Source organism: Coloeus monedula (genome assembly GCF_965178545.1).
Source record: "Coloeus monedula genome assembly, chromosome: Z".
In the NCBI taxonomy this organism is placed as follows: Eukaryota; Metazoa; Chordata; class Aves; order Passeriformes; family Corvidae; genus Coloeus; species Coloeus monedula.
In genome coordinates, this window is record NC_138822.1 from 1,563,865 (window position 1) to 1,580,046 (window position 16,182).

The 16,182-nt window shown below is 41.7% G+C and overlaps 1 protein-coding gene across 1 annotated transcript in view; it reads left to right on the forward strand.

Annotated features, from left to right (window-relative positions):
- XRCC4 (X-ray repair cross complementing 4) overlaps positions 1 to 16,182 on the forward strand; it is a 142,012-nt gene that overhangs the window by 46,695 nt on the left and 79,135 nt on the right. Inside the window, exons 4-6 of the mRNA XM_082301978.1 lie at positions 9,785 to 9,951; positions 14,367 to 14,519; positions 14,901 to 15,004. Of these exons, the coding sequence (XP_082158104.1) occupies positions 9,785 to 9,951; positions 14,367 to 14,519; positions 14,901 to 15,004 (424 nt within the window). The remainder of the gene's footprint in view (positions 1 to 9,784; positions 9,952 to 14,366; positions 14,520 to 14,900; positions 15,005 to 16,182) is intronic.

Consider the following 16,182-nt stretch of genomic DNA (forward strand, 5'->3'; position numbering starts at 1 on the left):
ATATCAGGTTCCTACTAGTTTCATGGAAATAGGTGCCTGGATGGAGAAAAAGAGACCCTATTCATGTGCCTGCTTTGGAAAAAGCTGTGGAATGAGATCAACTGTATTATTAGACACTAGCAAATCCTCACGGGAGAGAGAAGTTATGAATGCATTAAATAAGGGAAAAGCTTTGACTGGATTTCTCACCTTTTTAGACATGAGGGGATCCAGCAAAAGAGTCACAGCCATAGGAAACCAGCCTTCAGTAGTTCCATTGCTCACAGACCTGCTGCCTGCTCAGCGAGGTGGGAACGCATCTGATCCTGCCTGGAGCCGCGGAATTAATGAGGGAAAAGATGAAAAAAATACAGGCCCTTTAAGGGTGTCCTGCTTCAGTCCTCTTTGTAAGCTCACTTCAGAGGCAGAGGGGTAGCAGGGAGTTGAATGGACAGTATTGCCTGGAGTACAGAAGGGAATGATAAAAGAGGAGAAGCACAGAAGAGAATGAAGCATTCGGGGTGCATGCATAAAATGCAAACCTGCCAGTTTTTGTGTGGTGAAATAGAAGTTTCAAACAAAATCCAACAAAATGCTTGAATTGTTGGTTCTTTACATAATCATGTTATCACTGTTTGTGGAACTATAAGGTGTAGTTGCCTGTTCCATATTTATTGTTCTAAAAAGTAACTAGTGCACCTGAATTTTATAGATCTTTGGCTTTTTTTAGTCCAGTAGCTTTGACTTTTTTTTTTTTTTTAATTGGTGAAGTGAAACAATTTATGTGATTACCATTGGGGGGGAAAAAAAAAGGAAAAAAAGTGGAAGAAATACCTAATGTTATGGTTGCTGAGTATTATCCCTGCAGTTCATTTTAGTATCCAGTGTATTTCTTATTTTAAGGGATTCAGTTGCACAGTGGTAAAGAAACATTGGTGTGGGGGAGAAATTAGTGGCAGCTTTCTGTGGCTTAGCACCTTGAGAGATGAGCATTTCTGTAGTGCAAATGCTTTGCATCTTCACTCACTTCATGCCTTTTTTGGGAATATATCTCACTTTTTACAAAGATAGATTTGGGTCTTGCATATATGTGTTTTTTAATATATATATATATATATATATATATAAAAATATATATGTATGTGTAGGTTTAAGGTTAGAGGAGGAAGTCCTCTCATGAGCAGAATTTTTTATAGTAAGTCTGAAAAAATTGTTACAGAGGACTTTGAGGCAGTGGAAGCACAGCCTGGATAGATCCTGACCAGACCATGCCACAGCTGTCAAAATTCAGTAGCTAAAGACCCTTTCAGCCTGGGTGGGATTAAGCTTCACAGAAGTAGCTGATTGTATAGATACATGAAATGTGGTGTTTCTGAGGAGTGTAGAGATTAAACAAGGAAGTTTTCCAAAGACTTTAAGGAATGACACATAGATAAAATGCCATTCATGAAAGAAATCCATTAGTTCCTTGCTTAATAGGTGTTTTTGGTACTCTAACCTATTTACATGGCTTTTTTTTTTCTTGCTGGGTGGGGGATATTCAGTAATTATCTGATGTTCTTACTGTTTTAATTTACCATTTTTCATTCGAAAACTGTCTGAAAACCAGGCATCCTAAGGTGTAGATAATCCCTATGCCCTGGTGATTCTTACCCGGGGTACATGTGACAGGGTTAAATGAAAGAAATGAAACATGCAAATAGATTTTTGTGACGTTCGAAGACAATATTAAGAACCGTGTCTGTTTTCTGTGGATTTTCACTGTCTGCTTCGACAGAGTTTATATTTGAAATTAAATGTGCAGTCCTGGGCATTCACAGCCAAGAAATGCAAGCTGAAATTGGGAGGAAGGTTGTGTGATCTGAGGGATAGAGAAAATAACATGTCCATAGCCAAAGCTGCATAGAGCTTCAGTCCAACAGAAAGAATACTGAGAAATTTATTTAGCTATAAGTTATGGAGTCTGAACATGACAGAGGGAGAAGAGCACTGGGAATAGAGTATGTCTGAGAACAAATGGATACAAATTGGGCATGTGTGTGTGTTTAGGAGACAAATCAGGAAAAAAATAACCCAGCCAGACTAATGAGATGGGGAAATTTTTGAAAAATTAAATTCCTCTGTGAGGGGGTTTATGTGACACTATTTCTTGTGATTGCACAGAATTGCAGGTCCCAGGAAAATGATGTTCAGGTTTTGATAAAATATCAAAAGTCTCAAAGAAGTGGTCATCCTTCTCTTTCCCAGAGCCAGGCAGTGGTGCGTGTTTGGAGAAAGAGGGACAGGAGCCATAATCCCACAGTTCCCAGTGGGATGTAGTGGAAAGGTGGTTAACTGTGAGGCCAGTGAAGGCTCTGGAGAGGTTGTGTGGGCTCAGTGCTTGGAGCTTTCCAGTTCCCAAGTGGAGGAAGCCCTGAGCAGCCTGGCCTGACCAGGAAAGGGGAAGGGGTTGGGCTGGAGACCTCCAGAGCTCCTTCCTGGTCAGTGACTCCACAAAGAGCTTTCAGAGCCTGCTGCCAGTTCAGCCTATGCTGAGCATAAAGGTTGATGAGGGATGGAAGGAGTAACAGAGCCTTGTTAGTCCTTCTGGGGACGGGTATCAGTGTGTTCTAGTACCTGGTGATGTTCCCAATTTCTCTGTAGTTTACAGGTGTGTGCTCCTTGCACCACAATCCTTACGGGGCCCACGGTGCCATGAGTGTGTGGGGTTGAGGGCATGAGAAACAGTGGAGCACTCTCCAAGAAGTATTTGGGAACTGCTGCCATGCCAAAATAAAGGGAAGCCAGAAGGAATTTAATTTCCAGTGGACATGGAGCTAATAGGATGGCAATTTGGAAGGTTTCTGCAGCGTGTGGTAAAAACCTGAGAGAAATGTCAATCACTGATGTCAACTGTTTTGCTCTAGAATAGATGTAATGCCTTCGTCAGGGGGGAGGTTTGTTGCAGGCCGGGTTTTTGTGTTAAACTTGGTTTTTGTAGTTGGTGATCATATTTTTACACCATCTGATGTAACCTGCCAGATTTCTTGGCTTCCGTGGAGCTGTGTAATTTTTTCTAGCTTCCTAGAGTTTGCTGTTACAAAAGCAACTTCTGCTTTCACGTTGTCACCACTGTATTGTGCAAGTCCAGTGTACTCGTTTTATTACCACACCCAGGGATGTCATAGTTACTGCTGAATGATTTCCCTGGAGATAATAGTGGCACAGCTTTAAAAAATCAAGACCACTCACTGATTGACTTAAGAAATAAAAATGGTATAATGCTTTCCAGATTGAAGCTTGTAACAATACTTTCTTTGTGTAAGTGTCAGCATCATTCATTTGTAGGTCATATTCTTTAACCCTGTACATGAATTTTCATTAACATTTTTCTCTTTTAAATTCTTAGGTATTTTCGTAGCGAAAGCTTTTTTTTAATCCAAGTCTTGATTCTACCTTATTTCAGAGTCTGTGTGCCTGTGGAGTAGGAGAGGTAGCTGACATTTAACAGGGAATCACAGCCTGTCTTGCTAGAGCTCCAGCTCGCAACTGAGAAAAGAAAGTTGCTGTATCTCACATGTAAGGCACAACCTCCTTTTGTGCTAATTCCTCTGGAATTAAATTAATTCAAGTTTAATTAGTTTTAATTAAGACATTCAGTGGTTCTGTCCTGAATGTTATGGCTAATGTCTGACTCTGTAGTAAAGGATTTGCTTTCAGTACCAGCAGTAGACAGGAGCACTGGTGGGTGACTTCAGGGTAGTTCACCTGTACAGCTTTTAACACCTTCTCCTAGCAGGAGTTTTCTAGGTAGCCACAGAGCTGGTAAGGAGTACTGGGGCACCTCTCCTACGAAAAGAGGCTGAGAAAATTGGGGTTGTTCACCCTGGGAAGGAACAGATTGTGTGGAGACCTCAGAGCACCTTCCAGGATCTGGAGGGGCTACAGGGAAGGGATTCTGCATTGGGAACTGGAGTGACAGGACAAGTGCGAATGAGTAGAAATTAAAAGAGGGGAAATTTAGGTGAGCTATTGGGAAGGAATTGTTCCCTGGCAGGGTGGGCAGGCCCTGGCACAGGGTGCCCAGAGCAGCTGGGGCTGCCCCTGGATCCCTGGCAGTGTCCAAGGCCAGGCTGGACATTGGGGCTTGGAGCAGCCTGGGACAGTGGGAGGTGTCCCTGCCCATGGCAGGGGTGGGATGGGATGGGCTTTAAGGTCCCTTCCCACCCTTCACATTCTCTGATTCTGTGATTCTGTGCTTGGAACAGGGCAGTGACAAAAGGTTTTGTTGTCGTGTGGATCTGCAGGGCTTTCCTGCTCCAGCACAGGGGTCACAGCTGCTTTCACAGACTGCAGGTCTCCGAAAAGCCAGACAGGGACTGCACAGCTGCTCTGTGCTGGTGGCCTGCTCTGGAATTTATTTTTTTCCCCCTCAAATTCTTCTTTAATATTTCCCTGGTGAAAGGATGTTGCTTAGGCAATACCTTGCGGGAGGCAGCATCTGTCTGCGAGGATGTAGGTGTTCCTGAGTGTGCTAGCACAGTCTGAAATGCTGTTTTAGGAGCAGAGCACAGGGATCTCTGTGTCTCACTCCGGGGCAGGAAGAGTGGAAGCTGAGTGAGCTGAATTAGAGCCTGTAACAGGTTGTACAGGATTGACTTGTACAATTAAACCTCTATCATCCAGTTCATACGCTGGGAATATTTTAATTTCAAAATCAGACCTAAGTATCTGACAAGTGTGCTCTCTCTAAAAATTATTCGTTAATTAGTTTTCAAAACAGAGAAGGAAAAAGTGAAATACTATGGGCTAAGATTTAATAGGAGAGAGAGACTCACAAACACACACAACATATATATCCATAAATATATCTATATCTATCTACCTGTATATCTGCTATACCCTGGCAGGACAACAAAGGACAGAATCTATCTAAATATTTATTTTTTCCACCTTGTGGAAGTGTAGAAGTCCTTGTATATATATTATGGAAAAAAAAAAATACTGTTAGAAAGGGTTGTTAGAATACCTTACTAATACAGAGAGAAATCATGACCAGCAAAGCAGATGTAATGAGAATTTCCAGCATGATTTTTTTTTTTCTTATAGACATAATGAAAAATTGTTGTTACTGGAAATCAGCCCACTGTTAGTGTTTAGCTTCAAGAGACGTTGCTGTCTGAATGGCTCCTCCTTTCAGTGCATAACCTCTGATAATTATTGCCTTAGGTATGATAACTCTCATTTTTAATGGAGTGTAGTAGTGCAAAGGTTATATAGCAGATATATATTATTTAATGCAAAATCAAAATTCTCTCTATACAAGGAAGTAATTTTCAGTTTTGGAAGCTTCTGTGAAAAATGTCTCTTTTTAATAACTTGTTTTCTTATGTGAAACACATCAAGTGTAAGCATAAGAAGAATAATTATTTGAGAAGCTTTTCAGTTATTTCTGAAATATTTCGTGTCTTATGGTTGACATCACTTCTTTCTTCATCTCTAGAAGACAAACAGTGGGCAGGGTGAGAGGTCAGGGGAAAATGACATTTTTGTCACAGGCTTCTAGTTCTTGTTTTTATTTCTTAAGCTTAAAATACAGGCCTGGTGAATGCATAGGGACTCTGATTTCTGATTAAGGGAACACAGCTTTCTAAATGGTTCTGTGTTCATCTTCCTGTGCCTTTAAAAAAATTAAAACTTGAAAAAAAAAAAATCCCAACAAACAACAAAACAGATACTGAAGGCCAGCAGTGTATCAGTCACAGTCAGTCTGTTGTCCCCTGGGACCTCTACCAGATCTGCTCCTTCTCTGTATAAATGAAGTGTCTACTGCTTTGGTGTTTTACATAATGTTTTCTTGAATGATCTGAAAGGGGAAGGAGAAAGCACATTAGTTACATCTGCAGATGGTGCAGGGCCAGAGAGCTACAGCAGCTGTAAGGATGGCGAGAAATTTAAATTCATCCAGGGAGCAGCAACGTGCAGGAATTTACAAAGCTAACAAAAAATTTAAAATTCACCAATACCAATTTACAAAACCACCTTGGAAACGTCATCCAAGCCAAAGACATGTTGCTTGTCAAATTAGCTGAGTGAGGTGTTAATGATGTTTTCTTTTGCTCCTGCAGTAAGCAAGAGCTGTTTGTCTTGATATCCCACCCAGTTAACTGTTTGTTATGGTATCCTGATCTTTAACCACTTCCCCTGCATCTCCCTAGAACTGTTTGCAGTTTCCCTACTGTGGTTTTGGCAATGAAAGACAAACAACTGGACCGTTTCTTGGTTTAGTTGCAAGGAAAAACTTAGCAGTGTGTGGGAAAAACTAACATCTCCTTTTTAATGATATATTTTTTTCCCCCCACAACTCTTTAATTTTAATAGAATTCTGTCTGCAGTTTACACCGTCTGTCCCAAATTCAGAGTCCTTGGATATAAAATTGTGTTCTTTCGTCATCTTCTCCTCTACCAATCCACTTTCCAGTTTGGGATGCCAGCAGGACCCCAGAGCAGAACTGCCCCGAGATTTCTTTTTTTTCTTTAGGCTGTTTTACTCCTACTTTGGGAATTCAGTCGACCTGGCTGCTTTTCTGGCTTATCAGCAGGTCCACAAAGGTCTCTGTGTGTTAAACAGGTGCCGTGAAACAATTCCGAGCTGCAGGAGCAGCCTCGGGGAAGGGGTTTTTGTGCACTTTGTGTGTGGCACACTGTGTGAGGGAGGCAGGATTGCGGAATGACAGGGTGCTCTGGGATGGAAGGGACCTTAGAGCCCCTCTCGATCCACTCCCTTTCCATGGGCAGGGACACCCTCCACTCTTCTGGGGCTGTCACGCTAGTTTGGGTTTAATTAGGGCTGTATCTGTAATTCTGTGTTTCCCTGGAGGCAGCTGGATAATGAGCTCCCCACAGCACGTTATCCTAAATTCAGGTTAGATGACTGGGGGAGGAGGGAAGATACGGAAGAACACTTGTTTTGAAGAAACCTTACTGTGTTTGTCTTTTTTTTAGTGGATTTGTCAGCACCTGCGTGATAAATTTAAGCCTCCTGGTGATGGGCTTGCTCTGCTCACCTTTTGTGGGCCTCCTAGAGATGGTCCACAGGTCTCAGTGACACAGAAAGCAGGGCAGTGAAGTTTATTGTGAGAAAGTGGGCAATAGTCAATTGCTTTGCATAAAGACTGAATTAAAGGCTAAACTAAAGATTAACTGTCAGTGTTGGACTCCAGCACCTGCAAGGATGGGCGCATTCTCTGTGTCCCTGTAGCACTGTGAGGTTTTTTTTTTAATAATTATAATTGCTTTTGGAGTGTCTACTGTGTGTCTGGCATGACTTTGGTTGTGCAGTGGTACCAGGTTTTCAGAATAAATCTATTGCTACTCACTTTAACCTGTTTTGAGATTATGCATATTTTATTCTTTTTGTGCAGTAAAAACTGTAATTTGTTTGTCCTGATTAAACATCTTTTCCTATACCTGATCTCAGTTGAATATATTAAGGCAAAAGACAAAAATGATGTGCTCTCCTTGCTGTTTCCTTCACAGTGAAAGATTGTGATGCTGCTTATCTGTGCTACTGTGCCTCTCTATCTCTGTGAATTCTTTATCCAAATAGCGTGGTGGTGGCTTGCAAGTGATGAAAAACAGTTTCCTTTACACGAATGTCCATCTTTGTTACTGCTGTCAGACAGCAAGTGTGATATTCAGGGGATGCACTCCAATCTGTGGGCTACTGATAGCGTAATCTAATTTCCAAAAATAAATTAAAAGCATCTTTTCATCTGTAGCCATCAGATGTACGTCAGCTAAAGACAACAACGCTTTAGAGACAGCACATGCGAATTTGGTGGCTAATTGGAAATTAAACCTTTGGGTTTCCCACATTTTCTGATAGACTGACCTTGCTGAAGGAGGTCAGGATGGTATCATGTGTTGCGGCAGAGACTTCCACAGACAAAAGGTCTGAGTGGAGGGCCTGTTACTTGTTTCAAACATTGCCTTTGGAAGGTTTGTGAGCAGTTTCTACCAGGCCTTTTTCAGCCCAAATTTATGCATGGTATTAGTGAAACTTGCATTTAAAAAAAGAGTTAACAAACAACAGGTATTTTTTTAATCAATGTATTTTATGTAATTTTCCATGCCCTCCCAAGTAAAATGGGGAAAAAAATGAATCAAACTGTGTTTCTGATTTTAATAGATGAGGTGCCACAACACAGAGTGAACCCTTCCCTGGCATGTACCACTTACATTGATGTATTTTTTAAGATGTTACAGCTGTGCATTCAAGTTGAAAAGATGGGTAATACTTCTATTCATAGGGAAATGCCGCAAAATTTATGTCAGTCTTTTTTTGATAATCACAGGATGCGAGAGAGGATGCCTTCTCCTTCTGTGTAACCCTCACCAGCTCGATGTTTCTGCAGCAATTTCTAACCAAATCCAAGTACTTTCAATGCCTTTTTTCTGAAAGATCTGCTTCTGCTGCAGCTTCAGCTGGTCAAAGTCACAATTATCTCTTCCACCCCACTCTGCTTTCTCAAAACCTGTTCTCTCAAGTATTTTTCTGTCGAGTCAGGCGAGTGCTGTTGCCTCTGGATGTGCAGGGGCTCAAAAAACGCTCTGGGGCTCCTGTAGGTTCTCACAGCTGCAGGAGTGTACCTTGAGGGGGCTCAGATTCCCCATCCTCTGGCCACTCCAGATCACCAAAGAACAGGCCCTTGATTCCTGATTTGCCTTTTTTAAGGTAACACGTGTGACCCTCTTCAAACAGCCTCGAAATCCTTCTTCCACTGCCTCAAACTGTCGTGTTGGATATTAATGTGTCCTCACCCAGCTCTGCGTGGTTATAGCTCAGCTGGCACCGGTTTGTATGTATGGCTGAGCTATTCTTCCTTTAACACGACAAAAACAACAGTTTTCTGTTGTTTCTCCCAGACCAGGCAAAATAAATCTGTTCAGATCTCTTGTATATCCTGTACAACATCCCCACTGCTGAAGACACACAGTGGGTCGTTACAGATCCTTTAATTTCACTGAGCTAACCAAATCCAAGCACTTTCGGCGACTTTTTCCTGAAAGATCTGCTTCTGCTGGTGAGGCTGCCTGTTTAATTGAAGGACTCCTTTTATGAGTAAGAACTTGCTGTCTGAACCCTGGAGGTGACAACTTGCTGGCTAGATTTTACATATTAGCTGCATAAATCCCAGAATCCCAGGGTATCTGGGGCAGGAAGGCACCTCTGGAGCTCACCCAGCCCAAGCCCCTGCCCAGCCCCAGGCAGGGTCCCCTGGAGCAGTGGCACAGGAACGTGTCCAGCTGGCCTGGGGATGTCTCCAGAGAGGGACACTCCAGGCCCTCCCTGGGCAGCTGTTCCAGGCCTCTGCCCCTCCATGGACACAAGCTCTTCCTCCTGCTGGGCTGGAGCTTGGTGTGGTTTATTTTATGGCCACTGCTCCCCACCCTGTCCCTGGCAGCACGGAACAGAGCCTGGCACCATCCTCTGGCAGCCTCGGAGGTGTTTGTATGGATTGATGGGATCCCCTCTCAGCCTTCCCTTCTCCGGCCTGGCCAGGCCCGGCTCCCGCAGTCTCTGCTCATCACAGAGCTGCTCCAGAGTCCTCCTCAACATTGTGGCCCTCTGGAAATAATTAGCATGTAGATTATTCCACATATTCCTCCATTCTCCGTGTGACAAATTTGTTACCTCCCTTCGAACTGGAGGACTGTAAGGTATTTCTTACGCTTATTAAATACGTATTCACGTTTACTGGAGCAAAGCTTCAGTGAAATTTCTTGTACAGTTGAAATAACTCATTATTTCCTTGTGTCCCAGTTCAGACTTGGATCTCTGAAGCTGCAGGAAGTCCCGAGCCCAGCAGAGGTGCTCAAGGAACTCATTGGTTACTGCCTGGACAGCCTGGGAAAGCTGCGGGCCAAAAATGAGCATCTGCAGAGAGAAAATGAAAGGCTTTTCAGCAACTGGAGTGATGTGGAGAGGAGGTGAGTTCCCAGGTGGATTCACAGGTGACACCTGAGAAGCTCAGCAGCAGTGGACAGAAATTTTTATGCACTTGAGACGTGCTTTGAGCTCAGTTACCCACAGCCCATGTAGCTGTGGATTTCCTCCCTTTGGCAAAGATGCAACTGATACTAAAAATTTGCAATTAAAGCTGGCTTTAGCTTCTGAACTAGAAAAAAAATCCCTAAACACTTCCTTATCTTTGGAATTTGCTTGACTTTCTTTAGGAAGTCTTTTCCTTAACATTATTTCCTATAATTCTTGAGACTAGCAGTGTAAATTATTTACATTTTCGAGTGGGGAATAAGTTGCTGTTTCTTGCATCTGTTTGCCTTGTTGAAGCAGCCAGAATTGAAAATTGAGTGCAGTATTATAGGAAGAAGTACCATTATTTTGCAAGAGATTTTTCTAACTGCTATTGCAGTTATGATCTGAATTGTGTGTCATTTTGTAGTGAAATAATCTGTGCTTGTTTCAGTGAGCATAAAACTCTTAGCACAGAGCACTCAGAGATATATCTTGCTTTTCTGTAGCTTCACCTGAAAAAAGCCACACAATCTAGGAAGATTGATGAAAGAATCCAGCTAATTTGCGTTAATTTACCTTGAAAAAGAGAGCCAGCTTTTGGGAGGAGTTAGTTTTGTTTCCCTCTCATTAAAATGAGTAACAGTTTCTCCTGACAGTCTCCCTGACAAGCAAAGGGCCTCCCTAAGAAGTGTTTTACTGCTTAACAGTGTAGTTGAACAATAGTGTATTGTATAACCCGTGTTCTGTACTGCATTACATGCTGATGTGTAAGAGGCATTAGTGCTTGTATCAATTTCCATGGTGGGGTGGCACTTTTACAGAGTTACCCCAAAGAAAAGGAGGAAAAACAAAAGCCAGACCAAACAAACAAAAAAATAAAAATCAGAGTTGCGTGTCAGACTTTGCTCTCAGTGCAGGCTGGTGGGTTTCTGTAGCGTGTTTATAGTTTGAGTAGATTAAACGTGGCTTTTTCAGAATAAGCACTGAAGGTTTTACGGTCACCAGTCTTTGGCCATGTCTGTTAAATGTTAAATTTAAAAATCATTTTCATTCAAGAAGTATTGGGCTTTTTGGTTTGGTGTTTTGGTGAGGTTTTTTGTTTGTTGTTTTGTTTTGTTTTTTTCAAATTTGGTTTGGCTTGGTGTTTTTTTAAATTCTTTTTGCCACATCTCAGTTCTACCCTGCTGCCTTCCTTTGCTGTTTTGGCTCCAAACGCTGTGAGTTGCCCCGAGCTGAACAACGCCGTGCCTGTCTTTGTTCAGGAGGCAGGATTTCAGGATTTACATCCTGCATCACTCACGGTGCTGAGTGGTGAAACATCAAATATGAGCACGTGGTGTGGAGATCTGCGCTCCTGTCTCGCCTGCAGCCAGGGCACGTCAGCTCCACAGCCCCTGCAGGTCCCTCTGCTCACAGCCTCTCTCCTCAGGACTTCTTTAGAATTAAAACATAGCAGCCAGACCTCTGAGAGCTGCTTTTGTGCCTGTTAGTCGTGGGGTGGAATAATTCAATCATCTCATTTCCATCTCTGGGTTCGCATTTTCTTCACCATCATGGAGGTTTTGGTGAGCAAGTGGCAGCCTGGGAGTGAGTGAGTGTGTGTGTGCACACCTCAGGGATGGATGAGTTAAAATATCAGAACAGAAAAGCTGTTCTCTTTATTTTGTATAGAGAATTCAAGGCCAATTAGTTCTGGGCAGGCTGGACAGGGTTTGGAGCACCCTGGGCTAGTGGAAGGTGTCCCTGCCCATGGCAGGGTGTGGAAATGGATGGGCTTTAAGGTCCCTCCAACCCAAACCAATCTGTGGTTCTGTAATAATGGAGGTGGTACATTTTAAGTAATAATAACCTGTAGCAAAATAGTTTCCTGAACAAAAGAAATCAAATTTCTGGTTTGGGCGTGAGGTACGTATTTGGTTATCGGGCATCTAGAATTTGTGTAGACAAGCCAAATTCAAAATAGCTGCTAATTGATGCGGTGGTCAACTGCAGTGGCAGTGTATTTAAACCACAAGCAGATTATAAAAATGCAAGCTAGGTACTTTGGGCTTGAAGCTGAGTCTTCAGCATTAGCTCATCAACATTCCATCCCACTGCCGGTGCTGGGGGAAGGGTGAATCTGAAATGCAAGGGAGCAGTGTTGTGAGATCCAGGAATTATTTTTGAGCACTGGGAACAGGGATGAATACCAGAGATGCTGAATTCTTTCCTTCATAGTGCTGGAGTGTGAAGGATGCCACTAACAATTAAATAAATGCCATTAAGTTGCATGGCTCATGTTCACCTCTGTGGAGTGTGTGTGATTGCTCTGCGTTGAGGCAGCACTTGAAATCTTGATGTTTATTATTAATTCCTCAGTTTATTGTTTGTCATAGTCCCTAAGAGTGGCTACTTTCAGTGGGCTGTGCAGGATTTTGAAGGCTCATAACTTGCAAATACAGCGTTAATGTGATACTTTTGTGATATTCAGTGCTTTTAGATGGAGTGTTTTGCCAAATTAATGTCATTTCTATGTCTGGAGAATGTATTTGGATGTGGATAATTTTTGAATAAAGTCAAAAAAAGGTGTTAATGTAAATGAAAACAATCATATAAGATTAACTGATGGCATACTACTAATTGCTTTTGCCCAGAGGGAAGAGTTAATATTCTAATTCTAATATTCAAGATGCTAATTTTTTGCCGTAGAGACTGAAGAAATTGGCTAGTCTTACAGCAGGTTTCTCCACTGTACTACTCACAGTCCAGGCAGCATCAGCTTTACTTCACTGGAAGTTTCCATTTACATGGGTTTTCATCAGGGGATGTCTTTGCAGCACTCTAGGGCCTCAGTGAAGTTATCTTAAATGGCACTTTTTTGGCCAAGTCAGCCACATTCCTCAATATTTGAACCAGCCTCAACTGCTCCAACACAAACCAGTGCCTTGGCAAAGTAAAGGCACAGAGCAACCACTTTCCCTGGTTTCTGTGTGGGAGAGAGGATTATTCTACAGGATTTGATACACACAAGATTAGCATATTTTAGACAAAATCGTTTTTTCCCCCCCATTTTTACGTATACAGACATAATTAGTATCAAGCATGTCCAGGCTCTTCTGGGCCCTGCATGAGGGTTTATGATTCTTTGTGAATTGTCTATTTGTTCCCCACTAAACAGTTAACTTCCCTCTTGTAGGTGGAAAGTCTCCTGGTAGTTGATTAGTACCTATGATCTTTCATTTAGGAATTATTGAACTGATCTATATGGTAATGATGTTCTGCTATTTGCATTTAAATTAGATGAATTATTTATCAACTATCAAGCAGATCCCTAAAGCATTGCACAGTAGACTTAATACTTCATGAGATTTTTTTTTTTGCTATTGTCTTGCTTCTTACATCATAGATGGTTTTGATCTGTGAACAAAATAATTTGTATTTCTGTAGGAAGTCTGTTGACATCTCTTACCTTATAAATTAATATTTTTAAAGTCTGTTACATGTCTGGGCTTAGTAGCAAAATAAGCCTTCTAAACTTTTTTACAGCCTTGCACAGGTTGGTGAAAAAAATGTTTATAAGTCATGACTATTTCCTATATTTACCAGGATCAGTACAATTATCAAGTTGTTTATTTGCTTCTTGTGTACACAGCTAATAAAATGTTTGTGGTTCAACCCAAGGACTGAAAGGTTATGAAATATAAGAAGGAAATACAGAATTACATTTGCCACAAATCACTTGATTTTTTGTGCTCATGCTTGCTTGTATTCCAGGTTTGCTTATGAGGCTTTATACACCCATATTCTTGATTTAATACTTCCATTGTGCTTCCTTTTATTGACATTCCCAATATGCTGATACCCACAGGTGCCTAGTAAAACTTTTAAAAAGCCTGAAGAATATTTTATCTGAAGATATTAGGAACTTTTAAATGCTTTCATTTTTTTTTTCTCTTCAAATATATTTCACACCAGTGTGTGGTCCAGATTTGAGACCTGTCAAGCTGAATCATATCTATTTATAATCTCATTATGTGCATCCTGCTAAGGTATGGCCACTGTGGTGATTCAGCATTGAAAATAAGGAACACTTGCCTATTTAAATTTTAGTTGTCGCAGATGGAGATGTACCCAAAAAAAACCCCAAAACCCCCCAAAAAAAGCGTGAAGAGAAGGTTTCCCATTTGGGAACTTTTCCCTTTTGGGAGCAGAGTTCATTGCACTTTTCTGTGGAAAAACAACAACAAAAAAGCTGCTTCTGGCCTGTTTCAGATGGGAGGTGCTGGACTGGTGGTGCGTGGTTTGGAGTGGGGATTCCTGGCTGGCCTCACGACAGAATTTTCTTCCAGGAAACAGAAGAATTGGTGTAACAGTTAATTTTGTACTGCAGGCTGGAAAAATGCGTGGAAGCTAAAGAGGAGCTGGAGGCAGACCTTTACAGCAGGTTTATTTTGGTGCTGAATGAAAAGAAGGCAAAGATAAGAAACTTGCAGAAGTTGCTGAGTGAAGCTAAAGAGTCTGCAGTGGATGCCAAGTGTGCAAGGTATTCAATGTCTCTAGGTTTCCTGGTGTGGTACCTGCTGCATGTTTGAGTTCAGTTTCCATTTCCTTGGCCCTGATGGTAAGTGACAGTTCTTCCTGGCTGAGTGCTGGATTATCCAAACCAATCCTGAAAGTCATGGAAGGGGAGGATTCTTTCTGGCATCCCTGCGAGCAGCAGCATATTGCTGTGGGTGCTGTAGTCAAGAAGTGAGTGTCTGATGGGTCTGTCCTGTTTTCTGCTGGGCTGCAGCTGATTTCCCAATCAGAATATGTCCCTTCTGTTTCCATAGGTGGTAATTTTGTACCCATTCTTGCTGAATTATTTAATTCCTTTGGGAAAAAAAAAAATCTGATTTTTTTCCCATTCTTTTAATGATTTTAGGGATAGTATTGCTACTACTCAGATGGTAATAAAGAGAGAAAACAACTATGATGCCAGCACTGATGAGGAAAGTGAAAATCCAGCACAGGCCTCGTTGCCATCAGGTAAGACAGAAGGCATTGTCTTTGTGTGGTATCACAGGCAGGCTTCATGTGAATAAACCTTAAGGAAGGCAAAATACTACCTGACAGATTGCTCTGTGACAGGCCAGCCAGCAAGCCTTAAAAATACCTCTCCTGAAGCAGAGTACAATACTGGCATTTTCAAATTAGAGAGAGGAGGTTTAAAAGCAAGTTGCACGAGTGAAGGCACTGTCATTTCTTGCAAAGTGACAAATTACACACTTTGCAGAACTAATGACAGTCTAACAGTATCTGAACCATCAACAATTCCATTTTAAATTCTAGGAATCATGATGTGTGTGCCATGATTGATAAAGTGTAAAAGGTAGCTCCTGACAGTTTCAATAGTATTTAAAAAGTGGAAAGAGAGGAGGTTTAACGGCTATAAAAAGAGTTGTGTGCATAAATGGAATGAAAATGTATTTATAGCAGAATCCACTTTAATTTGTCAGAGAATTTTTGGCCTTGTGAAGATGCTCATGAAACTTAATCTGACACATGTTTCCAGGACTAGAGCCTTGTAAAGTGTGTGGGATGCAGTGATGGCCCATTATAAAATACAAGATATTTAACTTTGAATCAGAATTTTGGCATGTTTGTGGTAAACTAGCAGGAATACACAGGGCAAATGCTATCAAAGTTTCAAAACTGCATTGATAGCTGTAATATGGTTATATATATGTATAGATATATACACATGTGTGTATAAAAACATATACATAAACCTCCCTTCAGGTCTGCAAAGTTTGCTATGGGTTCTCTCACTGGAGCTTTTTATTTCCACTGTAGGGAAAGGTAATCCAGACACCACTGTGTTCCTGTAGAACAGCAATTCTCTGTGCACGTTGGGAACCAGAAGTGTTCAAGACCCTGTTGCCAGTGGCAAGCAGCTTTGTCACTCATGTGGGGCTGTTTGCTGAGGAATTTCTGGCTTTCTATAAAGTGGGCAGAGCTCCAGACAAGGAGGAAATTGTGATCACAGAAAGAAATCATTTAATGCTGCACTGTGCTCTCCAGAAATCTTTGCTTTCGGGTGGTAATTGGTCAGTTCAGATAACATGATAAGAAATACTTTATTTTGTGAAATGGCAAGGAAAAGTGGAAGGTGTGGAATCTTCTTCTAAGTAGCTCAGTGAGAGTTTTGAGACTGAGATACGTAT